Below are 13,445 nucleotides of genomic sequence, written 5' to 3' on the forward strand. Positions count from 1 at the left end.
AGCGACACATTCAACGTCAAAGACTTGGCCAAATACCATGGTGATGAAGATCATGATCCGTGGACGGATCTCTCCCAAGGGGGGGGGGGAGATGATGCGGAGCATCCTTCCATCATCCCCATGGACTCTACACCGCCACATCAAGCCCCACGTGGACCTATGACAAGAGAGAGAACACGTGCTTTGGAAACCAAGGTGAACTCCTTCCTACTTAGCTTGCATATGGATACGCATGGAACATTGTTGCTACCTCACCAAGATACACTATGTCTCATTAGGTACGAAGAGGAACACCACCAAGAGGCTCAGGAGCACCCCCAAGGAGAAGAGGAACCAACCCAAGGCAACAAGGACCAAGACGGAGTGCAACACCAGCAAAACTGGAAGTCCCAGGCGACCCCGTGCGCACGGGGCCCCGAAACCCCGTGCCCACGGGCTGTCCAGGAAGTTGGTGCTGGAGCACCCCGTGCGCACGGGCCTGTACCGTGCCCACGGGACCCCCGTGCGCACGGGCCCAACTTACCCCATGCGCACGGGCCTCCCAGGATGGACGGCTGAGATCCCCAAACCGAGCCCCTCTTCATCTCTTTCGACCCCAAGACTATATAAACCGTACCTAGGGCTATGTTTAGGGTTAGCAAAGTATGAGATGAGATATTTGTGAGCTTTGCTCCTTCTACCTTCCCATTTGTGGAATCAAGGCCCCTCTTGGGAAGAATCCTAGTGGATTTCAAGACCTCCTCTAGGAGAAGACTATCTTCAAGACCTCATCTCCTAGGAGTGGGAAGAACTTTGCCATTGTATCTTTCCTTTGATTATGCTTGTGACTTGTGGATCTTACTTTGCTATTCTAGTGGATGTGTGATTGGGGAATTGTTTGAGTGATTTCCTCTTTGTGTTCTTGTGAATTTGCCCTTTTCCCCCTCCAAGTGTGAAAAGATCCCCCTCTAGGATTTCATCCTATATCATCGGTGCCTCCTACGAAGACTAAGATGTGTTTTCTCAGTGTGCCTGTGCTTACCTCAACTCGAGAGCCAGCAGGTTGGTGCCTGGAGCGTCTCAAGCAACTCACCACTACGAGGAGGGCACTCACGACGTGGAGGCCTCGCCCTATTCCATGTCCAAGGAGTCAATCATCATCGATATCTCTAACGATGAGGAGTAGCTTGCCTTATTAGCTCACTATAAGGACGTATGTTCAGTTATCTAGCTACGCCGGTTAAGCATGCTCGATTTACTCGTTGCATGTGCTGCTCCTGCCTTTCCTTAGCAAATTCCAATGAATTTTCCTATCTACTTTTACCATGCAATATGTTCCTCTAGTGTATATGTTCTATATGTCATGCAATGTGGTGCTCACTTATTAACTGTTTGGTTAATTTGTTGTTGTGTTCAGTTAACTGTTTAGTTCAATTCTGCAATGTGATGTTCAATTCTTCTGGATGCAATTTTGTATTGTCTTCCATGTGCGAAATAGATCGAATTTGGCTGTATTTCCAAGTTGTCAAGCATGCTTGGTTTGGTTAACTGTCTGATCTTCTAGTATGTTATATATCATGCAATGTGGTGCTCAGTTGATGTTTAGTTCATTTGTTTTGGTGTTTAGTTAACTATTTGGTTCAATTCTGTAATGCGATGTTCAATTATTGTGGGTGCATTTTTTTATTGTCTACCATGTGAGAAATAAATCGAATTTGGATGTACTAAAATACATGAGAAACAAATACAATTGCTATATCTCCAAGTTGTTAAGCATGCTTGGTTTGGTTTACTGTCTGGTCCTCTTTTAGGAGTATGTTATATTGTGTAATGTGGTGCTCAGTTAATGTTTGGTTCATTTGTTATGGTGTTTAGTTAACTATTTGGTTCAATTATGCAATGCGATGTCCAATTGTTGTGGGTGCAATTTTGTATTGTTATGCATTTAAGGAATAAATTAAATTTTGTTGCACTTAATACATGAGAAACATATACAATTATTATATTTCCTAGTTCTTGATCATGCTTGGTTTAGATAAATGGCTTTTCCATGTGGCTAGAATTATTCTGATGAATCTATAATGTGCTTATTTTTCATCTACATATTTTACTGATAGCATGCCAACCCTCACTTAACCTGATCGCTAACTACCTTATATGTGTTGCAGGGAAACGATGGGAAGCATCGAGGTTGCTGCCCCAGCGCCTGTTGCAGCTCCCATCCCCGTGCCCGTGCCCGCGACAACGACCATCCCCATAGCATTGACGGGCTGATCGCAAGCACTATCGCAGCGCTAGAAGTTGCGGGCGTCAATGAGGTCCCCGTGGACCCGCGCGAGCTCATGTACATGCCAGCGCCAACGCCCCCGCCTATGCCCGTGTACGCCCCTACACCCACTGCGGCGCCGGTCCTCGTGCATTTGCTTGCACTCGCCACGCCCGTGCCCATGCACGCACACCTCGGCATCATGCGACGCCGCTGTTGACCGCTACCTCGCAGCGCCGCGAGTTGCCGTCCTCCCGCGCCCCGCCCGTCAATCGCGCGATGACAGGGTATTTGATTTCCAAGTGAAGAACATTATGTGCTGGCTTGGAGACTTTAACAACGGTGTCCCTGAGGATGACAACCACAACACCGGCGCAGCACACCACCTTCGTCGCCGCCACAATTAGTTTTTTTTGGGTTTAATAATGTATCTCGGCCGTATGAATATAAAGTCATAGTGTGACTGAATGAAACCTATGGTTTGAACAAACTTGCATTTTTCTCATTGAATGTACACACTTATCAAACGATTTTAAGAAAAGATCATTGTTTTAGATTTAAAACACTCATTGCAAACGTTTTAGATAAAACACACGTATGCAAACTGAGAGCTTCCCTAGTAAGCCAAGGGGAAATGTGTCGCGCAGGATCTGTGCATCTCTTATAACATCCCAAAATTTTAAATTTTGGAATGTTAATTATTTAAATAGGATTAATTCAAAACTTGCTTGTGTTTCTTGTTGTTAGTAAATTTTGACTGGGATTTGAAACTTTGGAGTTTAAATGAATATTAAAAGAGAGGGAATAAAATGACTTTCCCAATTATTCATTTGCATCCTATTTTGGGTTTGAGGATATTCAAACTATTTCCAATTTAAATGTGAGAGAGGATGACATGACTTCCTCAAAGAGTAATATTGGTGAATAATTGAATATTCTCCCATTTGGATTTTGAACATTTAAACAAATCCTAACTCAAGAATAATTTTTATGAGAGAAGGTAACATGACTCCTTCAATAGTTGGAAAATCTTTAAATGTTATTCGAATCTTCTTTGGAGTTTAAAAATATTTGATGGAACATTTTATAAGTGTCAAAGTGAAGATATGAAAATAGTATATGTTTTTTTTAAGTATTTTGGCCTGAAGAAAATGTTCACTAAGCCCCAAATATAACTATATTTATTTTTGTGTATGTTTGGATTTTTTCGTCAATTGTCATTTATTTTGCCATGTCCATTTTCCTGGTATTTAATTAAACAGGAAAAAATCTAAGCCTAGCCTATGTGGCCCACTGGCTAACCACCGCTCTGGCGCAACGCAGCACACCCGCAGGCCGCAGCAAGCGCTAGCAGGCCGGACCAACGACGCAACCCACTCCACCGAGTCACTATCGGAGAAATACTTGGGTCTTCCACCTGATGTTGGCAAATCCAAGGAGGGTTGCTTCCGATATTTGAAGGACAGAATATGGAAGCAGGTTCAACGGTGGATGGAGAAGTGCCTATCAACGGGAGGGAAAGAGGTGTTAATTAAATCAATTGCTCAATCAATACTCACATACTCGATGTCGTGCTTCAAGCTTCCCCGAGGTCTATGTAACCATATTAATGGGATCTTGAGGAAATTTTGGTGGGGAAGTAAGAGGGGGGAGAGGAAGACAGCCCGGGTCTCTTGGGAGACTATGACAAAGCCAAAGTTCATGGGAGGAATGGGGTTTCGGGATATCGAATTGTTTAATTTAGCCTTGCTAGCTAGACAAGCCTGGAGGATCCTGCAAGAGCCGAACTCTCTAAGTGCCCGTGTACTGAAATCAAGGTAGTTCCCGAATGGAGATTTTTTTGGAGGCGCCACTTGGATCAAATCCATCTCAGGTCTGGCGCTCAATTGTTGAAGGGAGAGAAGTCTTATCTATGGGTCTGATCAAACGTATTGGTACAGGGGAGGACACACAAATTTGGCACCACAATTGGCTACCGTGGGACTACAAGCTCCGGCCGATCTGCCAGCGATCAGCACATCCGCCCGTGTTGGTGTCCAAACTGATCGACCATACAACCAGAACTTGGAACAGGCAAGTGTTGGAGGAACACTTTATTGGACCAGACATTGATGTTATTCTGAATATCCCTCTTAGTACACGACTACATGGTGATTTCTGGGCGTGGCACTATGATCGAAGGGGCATGTTCTCTGTTCGCTCTACTTATAGAATGATCTCGGGGATTAAACATCAGCGAGAAGACTGGCTGGAGAATCGAACAAGTATCTCAAATCAGTCAGCAACAAAAAAAGATTGGTCCAGGCTTTGGAAAACCGAAGTGCCATCAAAGGTCCGGGTCTTTGTGTGGCGCTTGGCTCGCACGTCCCTGCCGACCGGAACGACCAGATATGAGAGGAAGATGGCTACCTCTCCGGTTTGCGCAATATGCTCGGCCTCGGATGTTACTTGGCGTCATTCTCTTTTCAACTGCCGTATGGCTCGGTGTGTTTGGGCGGTGGGAGATGAAGGTATATTGGAGCATGTGATATCAAATCAATCCGAAGATGCAAGACAATGGCTGTTCTGGCTGTTCGATACTCTTCCGCAACATGACCTAGTCCGTGTGCTCATCACGATGTGGTCTATATGGTGGTCTAGGAAGAAAGCCATCCGCGACAATGAGTTCCAGAGCCCCTTATCGACAATGTGCTTTATCAATCGGTACTTGCAGGACTTGGAGATCACAGCTGCATCATTACCAAAAGCTACTACAGGTTCTCCACCGCATCAGAGGCAACGGGGCTGGCTTCCCCCGGCCGATACTAAGGTCAAAAAATAAACGTGGATGGGGGCTTATCCCGCCACAGAAACATTGGTGCAGCAGCAGCTATTTGTAGAGATAGCAATGGATGCTTCCTGGGTGCGTCAGCTGTTGTTTTTGACGGTTATCCGACCCAACCAGCTTGAAAGCGTGGGCATGCAATGAGGCACTTGCTCTGGGACAGGATCTTCATGTTCGACGGCTTTTAATCGCATCCGACTGCGCTGAAGTAATTACTAACATCAGCAGATATACAGCTGCAGTTTACGCTCCAATTCTGCATGAAATATCAGGTCGTATGAATGATTTTAAACATGTTATCTTTCGAAATGAACCCAGGAAATGTAATAGTGAGGCTAATAGTTTACTAAGGCCGCCTCAACTCTTGACGTCGGCCACCATGTGTGGCTAGGGAATGTCCCGAACATCATTTGTATTCCAAACTGTTTGAATGTTGAATAAAGCCCTAGTTACACTTAAAAAAAATGTATTTTCTCTTTCTCTCTGTCCAGCCGACAGGTGGGCCCCACCCAGCTGTCTTCCACCTCCAGTTGGTCTCCCGACCGAGAACGCAACCCGCGCGCGTATCCTGCGCATGATCTCACCGATCCCTCCGATCCGTCTGCGATTCGCTCGCATACGCACAACCCCGAACAGCCGTCGATCTCCTCTCTCGATCCCTTGCCTTGCCTCGCACAACCGAGCAGGGAATCGAGCGCAGCGACCTTGCGGATCTTCGCCTCGTCGCCGGTACTTCATCGACGAAATTCGTCGCCGCCTGTAGGCCTTCGACCTCTCGGAGCTCCTACCATCCTTCCCTAGTCCTATATCTTCCCCCTCACCGTTTTACCCCTTAGCAGATGCTCGGGTTCGAGCTCCCCAGCCAACCCGATCTCGTCGGAGCTCCCATCGCCAGCAGCCCCTCCGCCGGCGAATTTGGCGCCACCAAGGGTGAGGATCCCCTACTTTTCTTTCTGCCATGATCTCCGTGCTCTCCTATCTCTCCCTCACTTCTTATCTCGCGCAGGAGAGAATCAAACCTAGCACGCCGAGCTTGCCCGGAGCAAATCACCGCCACCCGTCGCTCCACCCGTACACTGTCATCGCCTGACGACGCCCCGTCGTCACTGACCTCACAACCTTCTTCTCCGTCACTCTGCGCACCTGCTGGTCCACCCTCCCAGTCGCCTTGGTCCACCGGAGAGGCCACACCGAGAAACGCCATAGCCACACCGACATCGGAGCTCCAAACGCCACTGCAGCGCTAGCAGAGGACGCTCACATCTCCGTCGAAGCTACCATCGTCTCCGTCATCGCAAGCTGCATCCGCCCGTCACCTCATCTTCGCCGGAGAGCCACCGGAGGAGCGCCGCCACCCACGCCCGAAGCCGTCGCCGTTTTCCCCCTGCTTCGGTGAGCACGCGCGCACAGCAACATCTCAGCCAATCCGCATGTGGCACATGGCGATATGCTACAGTAACCGCGGTTCAAAATCATGTTTTAGACATATTTTCACCAATTTTTCGTTTAGCTATGTCCCTTGAACCGTATATCCAAATTCATCAATTATTTTTCCTGTGTACTCAAATTGATCCGGAGAATCCATTAGAAGCAAATTCACACCCTTGCACTGTTCAAATTTGAATTTGTTTGAATTCGGATTCAACCTTCTGGAGGCCATATCTTGCAAACCATATATCCTATTTAATTGATTTCTTTTGCCCGTAAAACACTTGTATCAAATACTTGCTAAAAATATTCTGAACACTCATATTCAAATACTTCTGACTTTATTCTATATTATCTCAAACATAATCTTTTATAGCAATATCCCTCTCTGTATTAACTCTTGTGAGTTGATCCTTTCCCTTGTCACCTTATAGCACATCTAGACCCATATTATAATATTGAGCCCATATGTATTGTTGTTGTTCAACCTTGCCATATTTGTTTTGTTGTTCTTTTGATTCTTTTATATGGCATGGTTGTTTATTTGGATTCTTTCGTTTGCGATAGATTGCTCGGAGCGTGACTAGTAGAATTATCAGGATTGTGAGTGCGACGATCTTCATCCAACGTACCAGGCAAGTTACACCTTGATCATCCTTCATCCTATTATTTTTCTATGCATGTAGTTATATATATCACAATACACATTATGCATGTGTAGGAATATTATGGTAGTATGCTATTGCGTTTGAGATGCAGTTAGTATGGCCTTATTGTAGACCGCAGTAGTGTATTCTTGCTACGCTATGTAGGCGGGGATTGGTTCGTGTATTCATCGAGATTTTGTGAGGACTATATATAATATAACTTGAGTAAAAACATAATATATAATTCACCTCTGGACGGACAGGGTTGCATCATGGTTTCTTGTTCCTTTTCTAAGGGCATGGACCATGGCTAAGTGCACGTGAACAATATTGCTGGGTGGTTTCAAGAACATCATGGTTTATACCCTCTGAATGTAAGTGGGTGCCATTCAGGCTCAAAAAGATCAGACAGACTTAGTGACTATAGTAGCTTCCATGTACAACCACTGCTAATATGCGCTCTGGCTTAGTTGATCAATTGTGGAGACCTTACCCGGATGTGCCAGCAAATGTAGCTATGATAGTTGGGATGGGCCTCCTTTGGGACTAGGCGACTACTTCTGAAAGACTATGTCTCAATCTTCGGGTTGAGTCCAGTGGGTAAAATGTACAAATCTCTGCAGAGTGTATAAACTAATCATGATTAGCCGTGTTCTCGGTTATGGACAAATTTGAGCCACTATGCCATTACAGTTGTTGGATCATCTTGACAGATGATACCTTAATAAAAATTGAGTGGGAAACTTAATAATTGGGATAGGTTGGAATTGGATTGCCCAATTCAACCATATGTATTCAATTGTAGCAAGACATAAATAAAATTTGACTATTATATTATGTAGTTATCAGGGAAAAACTAGCTTTCTGCAAAACAACCACTACAATATCCTCTTGATACACCTTGCATATCTCTACTCCTAATGTCTCAGTTGGTAGGTCGCGTTCCGGGTTTAATTTTCGTCCCACCTCACCCGATCTTTTTTGGTACTTCCTCTCACCTCACACTGAGCCGCCATGAACCAAAAAAACCTCGTATTGAGGCTCCCACCCGCCCCCACGCACCCATCTACAAAGCAAAGGAAAAAAACCTACGAAAATTAACCAATGAAAAAAACCTACGAAAATTAACCAGCAAAAAAACCTAAACCAATCGCACGCACGACTCTCCTGCCCTCCACTCGCACGCCCGACTCTCCTGCCCTCCACTCGCACGCCCGACTCTCCTGCCCTCCACTCGCACCCGACTCACTGCCCTCGTTCGCGGCCGCCCTCCATCCCTTCGCCGCCGCCAAGACCCCGCCGGATCTCACCGCCGCCGATCTCCTCGAGAAGACCCTGTCGGATCTCACCGTCGCCGATCTCCTCGAGAAGACCCTGCCGGATCTCACCGCCGTCGATCTCCTCGCGAAGATCCCGCCGGATCTCGCTGCCGCCGTAACTCCATAAAGCCGCCGCCGCCGATCCCCTCCAGAAAACCCCGCCAATCCCCTCCGGAAGACCCCGCCGAATCTTGCGTCGGGGCCACGGTTCTGGATCGCCGTCGCAGGGCGGTTTCAACCAGAGGTATGGATAGGAGAAAACTCAAACGCAGGGCTGTTTCAATCATAGGTATAGCAGAGCGGTTTCAACCCCATGTATTAACATCATAATGGATCTAGCCGGCGGCCTTGAGGAGAGGAGCTCGACGAGCGGGCAGGGTGATCCCGTGCCTTGGAGACGGCGACCCTCAACCCCTTGCTGCTGTGGTGCACTGGGCACATCTGTGACGAGGAGGAGGCGAGCCACAATTCATCACCTTCCTCGTCTCTCTCATGGCTGTGCACAAGGTAAACCTCATTTGCCCCCCATCTTCTACTCCAGATCAATGGGCAAGCCTGGGCACGTCTGAACTGTGCACACCTTTTGTGAATTTTTACTAGGCCTCTATATGTGCTTCAGATTATGTAGTTTGCAGTCTTGACTCCTCTGCATTAACGTTTTTTATGGTCTTCTCATCATTGTCAGGATGTCCGCACCCCGAGCCGAGCTCTGTTTGACCGGAGGACAAGCAGAGGAAAGGCGAACAGGGGTGATGACATGGCTCCTGAGCAAGGTGAACATCGCCTTTAAGGCGAGCGGTGGCGGTATCTCCCTTACAACCGCACTTCATTTCTTACATTGTTTGCTCCTCTTATCAAGGGCACATCGGTCAGATGCATCCTTGAAAAAAGGGTACATTGATCAAGTTGTTTCCTGATGTTTGCACTCGCTGCTTTATAGCGTATTTTTTTTCATATGATTTTGGATATTTTGTTTCCGTACTGTACCTTAGTTTGGAATTTATTTTGTAGGCCCCTTATCTTGGGCCCCTACAATAAGTAAACTCAACATGCGTGATTCTGATTAGAGGCAACCGGATCGTTATTGAACATATTGATGATTCCTGTTGTGTATTCTCAAGGAATGGTCAGGTTTAGTACTGTAACTATTTTCTTATCAAATATATTTGGGTGGTGCTCAAAATGCAGAGCTGAAAAGCAAGAAACGTAAAGCCACCTCTGAAGATAAGTTCACCATGCCTCCCAGAGTGTCACCCCGCTTCGTTGAACTTAATGGAATAAGATCAGATCAGAATAACCTTTGTAAACTAGGCAACTGAATCATTTCATTGTTGCTTGTCCATGTAACGAAGAACTATCATTTGGGTACCAAGTTCCACTTCAGGCCAGGAAAATTTCTTATAACTTCAAAACGGCAAGGGATGCACCATTGTCTTCAGGTCTGGTATGTATATTTAATCAATCAAAACAAAAGTTTTTGATAATAATCAAGAATGATGAAATTTTGGACTTTAGACTATATCAGTGACAATTTTCATGATAAATTACAGAAAGTTTGTATCTAGGGGATATCTTCATGTCGACTTACGTTTAATATTAGGATATGTCCCCTCATGTGCCAGTTTTGAGATATCTTAGAAGTTCACGATCTAGTTTTAGTTCCTGCATCTTTTTCCACCTTTCTGTAGAGATTTGAGTAAAACTTAAATGTCTAGATGCATATAAGCTTGTGAGTTAATTAATGCTAACTTGATGGTCCAAACTAAATTCTGCAAATATGACCATGACAGAAAGATAAATGGAGGTTTAGAGGCAGAGTGGATGCCAGCACCAACTTTATAGGTTGAACTACGTTTTGCTAGATGACTCAAATTTCAGAACACGAGCATTATTTTTTGGGAATGCAGTTAACAACAGAATCAAGTCAAGATGAAAAATGGAGAACTGTTCAATATTGAGTTTAATTCCTTTCTTGCAGAGCACCAGAGATGAGTGAGGAGATTATTAAATATTGAGTATAATTCCTTTCTTGTATCCATGGTCGATCTATTGTACTCTGTCGTTTGCCTTAGTGAGAACGACACTGCTCTATCGCTTGCTTATTTAAGATCATGATAATCATTTTTGCTAGCCTATGTGTATTCTAATTTTCTCCCCTTACTGTTGCAGCCTTGCAGGTTGGAGTGCAGCTTTCAGATATCTTTCTTTCCTTGGGATAGTTGGAATGGAATACTATGACTAGATATACAATGGTATTGTTATCAGTGTTCGGCCTTCAATGATTTCGGTGCAGCATGTCTAGACCATCAACGGCAATTTGAGCTCCTTAGTGAAGTAGGTCTGTAAGGCGTTGCTTCAACTCAAGAAAATCAATGGCCACAATTGGGAAGTTGACTGACAATCCAAAGAGAGTGCCAATTTTCAATCTCGTGTTTAGGTGCTTACATCAATCTCGTGCATAGTCTCGATCACCACCACCGGGGCAGCTACTTCTGCTGGCAGGGGCTGGGCGCCGCCGTGAGGATGCTATCACCCATGCACGCAGTGATGGCATGGTGGCCGAAGAAGGCCGTCTTCTGGGGAGCCGCGCGCTGGCCGCCATCTCCACCCGCGGCCACACCAACAAGACAGGTGATTTTAGGGTTGGTTCTGTCTGAAACCAAGCTAGCAGGTGAGCCAAATCAATCATTTCACGGTTCTTAAACAGTACATAACATAATGCTAATTGTGTGTTTTTCAGTAATATGCAGAGAAGGTTCGCCTGACATAATGACCAACGAGAGCAAGTTGTTTTTTCTTGATGAAAATGATAGCTACCACTTGATGAGATTTAGCAATACAAGCATTTCCTCTAATTTTATTTGTAGGTAATCCTTTAAGCTCCAAGGAAATAGCTGAATGTCACTACCAAATTAAATTACCTTTGTACAGAAAATACGTGGAGTTATGTGATCTGCAAGTGAGCAGCTCTCTCACCAACGAGTTAATAACATTAAAATAGGTAGCAGTACCAATTTTTCCCAGTAAAAGTGATTTTTTGTTTTCTTCATTCAATTAACCATCGTTTTGATCGATGATGCATAATAGAAATATGCATTCCTTTACTGTTTTTTCTCCATAAGATCCTTTTATCACTCATTAAAATTTTGCAAGTTCTTGCCATACCCGAAGCTTCCATTATCGCTGACTTCGCCGGAATGCCTGCACCCATGTTCCAGGTGCCAATAATGAATCCTGTGTTTAGGTGCTTCTACATGAATCCCATGCATAGTCTCGATCACCACCACTGGGGCAGCTACTTCTGCTGGCAGTAGCACTTTCCTTTGACATGTGTTTTTTTGTCGTTGTGTGCTTCTACATTAATCCTGGGTCGTTGTATTTAGGTTCTCTAAGGCCTAAACTGTGACTTTTCTTAATTGTATGTGTTACAACTCGTTTTACTATACTAATTTATTCAGTTGCACCAATACAAGGTGTGGAGAGTTTGGGTTCGGAAGGTAGTTAGCCTACAAGAGAAGGGGGTTTAGTATTTTCTTGATGGCACATGTTGGAAGGTGCCATCTTTATTTCTCTTATCTTATGGGTTTCCTCACAATTGTTTTCTTACAATGTGCACAATTTTGCAACAATAAACATTGGCTGGGTATATACACTTGAATAGATGATCTGGTTACATAGCATGCACCCCGGGGAGTTTCAGGAATTATGATGTGTTGGTTTTATTTGGTTGAAACCATTAATGGTTGTCTGAGTTACTTGACTAGGACTGTTTGGGCATGAAGTGTGTGCTCTATAACTCCTTCCTATTGGATATTTTTGCTCTCCTTATTGCACATGTTCCTGAGAAAAGTGAAGTACTTATGTCGATAAGATGTTGATTCCCAAAACTCTTAACATCTTATAGTGTATCAGTAGTGTTAAAACAAAAATAGCGATTACTTTTCTCGTGTTATCGTCTATTGTGTTTCTTCTGTCCTTGATTCCAAAGGAACTGTAGTAATTACTTTGCCTAAAGTTTGTGTTATTTCCATTTACGATGTGTTCAACTCAATTGTGTTACTAAAATACTTTTATCGGCGGATATTTATCAAGAAGTAACATGTCACCACTTTGAATACAACCTTAGTTTTACATGCATTAGTTTTCTAATTAAATGTTGTCGTTGTAAGCATCAAAACTATCTTCTAGATTCACAACTTATGCTTATGCCCCCGTTTAAAAAAACTAGCTTCTACAGTCACAGCCTTGCTGGGAGCCAGGGTGAGAAACTAAATGTCAACATGGTTGTGCAGGTCTGCAGGAGGTGCCTTTGAGAACTTGATCAGCTACTCGAGCTTCATTGTCAGCGAAGTCTCCACTGGGTTGCCCAGATCTGTCCTGAATTGCTTCATTGATGACAATTTGGAGAAGGCTCCGCTGACACTTACAAAGGATGTTTTCCTTTGTTGGAAAGACGAGGATACGCTGGAGATAGACATGGGGTGGTAAGAAAATGATGAGTTCCTGATGATATTATGCTTGCTGGTCTAAACCTACATGTATTATGTCAGTTTGTTGTTAAGAGTATCTTGAAAATATAAAGCCACTGGGTGGCCAGGCATTCTATACTATCGTCTTTCCAAGAGCCCACATTTCTGCATGTATATATTTGTTGTACAGCCTATGCTGGTTTGCCTACAATAATTATCAGAAGGTAATATGCAGCAGCCAAATTCTCTCGGTCGACGTTGATTTTGTCATGTTCTTAAGCAAACCCTGCGTACCATATTCCTCAAAAGGTGAAGAGGACAGGAAGACACATGTGCTAAAGCAAAAAAACAGTATATTTAGGATCTACCCCTTAGCTTAATTTACAAGTTGTGTGAGCCTGCTCATATATCGATATTGATTCAGCAATTCTCAGGATAGCATGAAACCTATTCTTTTATTCTGCTAGAATTGACTAACCAGCATTAAAATTCGTAATTGTAACCAAATTATGT

The 13,445-nt window shown here is 44.4% G+C and overlaps 1 protein-coding gene across 11 annotated transcripts; it reads left to right on the top strand.

The window, feature by feature from the left end:
- Nucleotides 1-5,551: 5,551 nt before the first annotated feature.
- Nucleotides 5,552-13,182, top strand: LOC123045537 (uncharacterized). 11 transcript variants are annotated; one of them, XR_006421494.1, is made up of 11 exons: nucleotides 5,555-5,828; nucleotides 5,909-5,999; nucleotides 6,076-6,461; nucleotides 7,065-8,707; nucleotides 8,803-8,970; nucleotides 9,149-9,267; nucleotides 9,475-9,907; nucleotides 10,633-10,801; nucleotides 10,901-11,134; nucleotides 11,204-11,330; nucleotides 12,756-13,182. XR_006421494.1 is itself a non-coding variant. In XM_044468624.1 (4 exons), the coding sequence occupies exons 2-4, from the start codon at nucleotides 10,987-10,989 to the stop codon at nucleotides 12,949-12,951; spliced, it is 471 nt and encodes a 156-aa protein (XP_044324559.1). In that variant the 5' UTR covers nucleotides 9,274-9,907; nucleotides 10,633-10,986; the 3' UTR covers nucleotides 12,952-13,094. The 11 variants fall into 11 exon arrangements, 1 of the variants encoding a protein (XP_044324559.1); XR_006421495.1 differs by having other exon boundaries at nucleotides 10,633-10,797; XR_006421496.1 differs by having other exon boundaries at nucleotides 5,552-5,828; nucleotides 9,475-9,902; nucleotides 10,633-11,134.
- Nucleotides 13,183-13,445: the final 263 nt, after the last annotated feature.

The sequence above is a fragment of the Triticum aestivum genome, chromosome 1A (genome assembly GCF_018294505.1).
Source record: "Triticum aestivum cultivar Chinese Spring chromosome 1A, IWGSC CS RefSeq v2.1, whole genome shotgun sequence".
Taxonomy (NCBI): Eukaryota; Viridiplantae; Streptophyta; class Magnoliopsida; order Poales; family Poaceae; genus Triticum; species Triticum aestivum.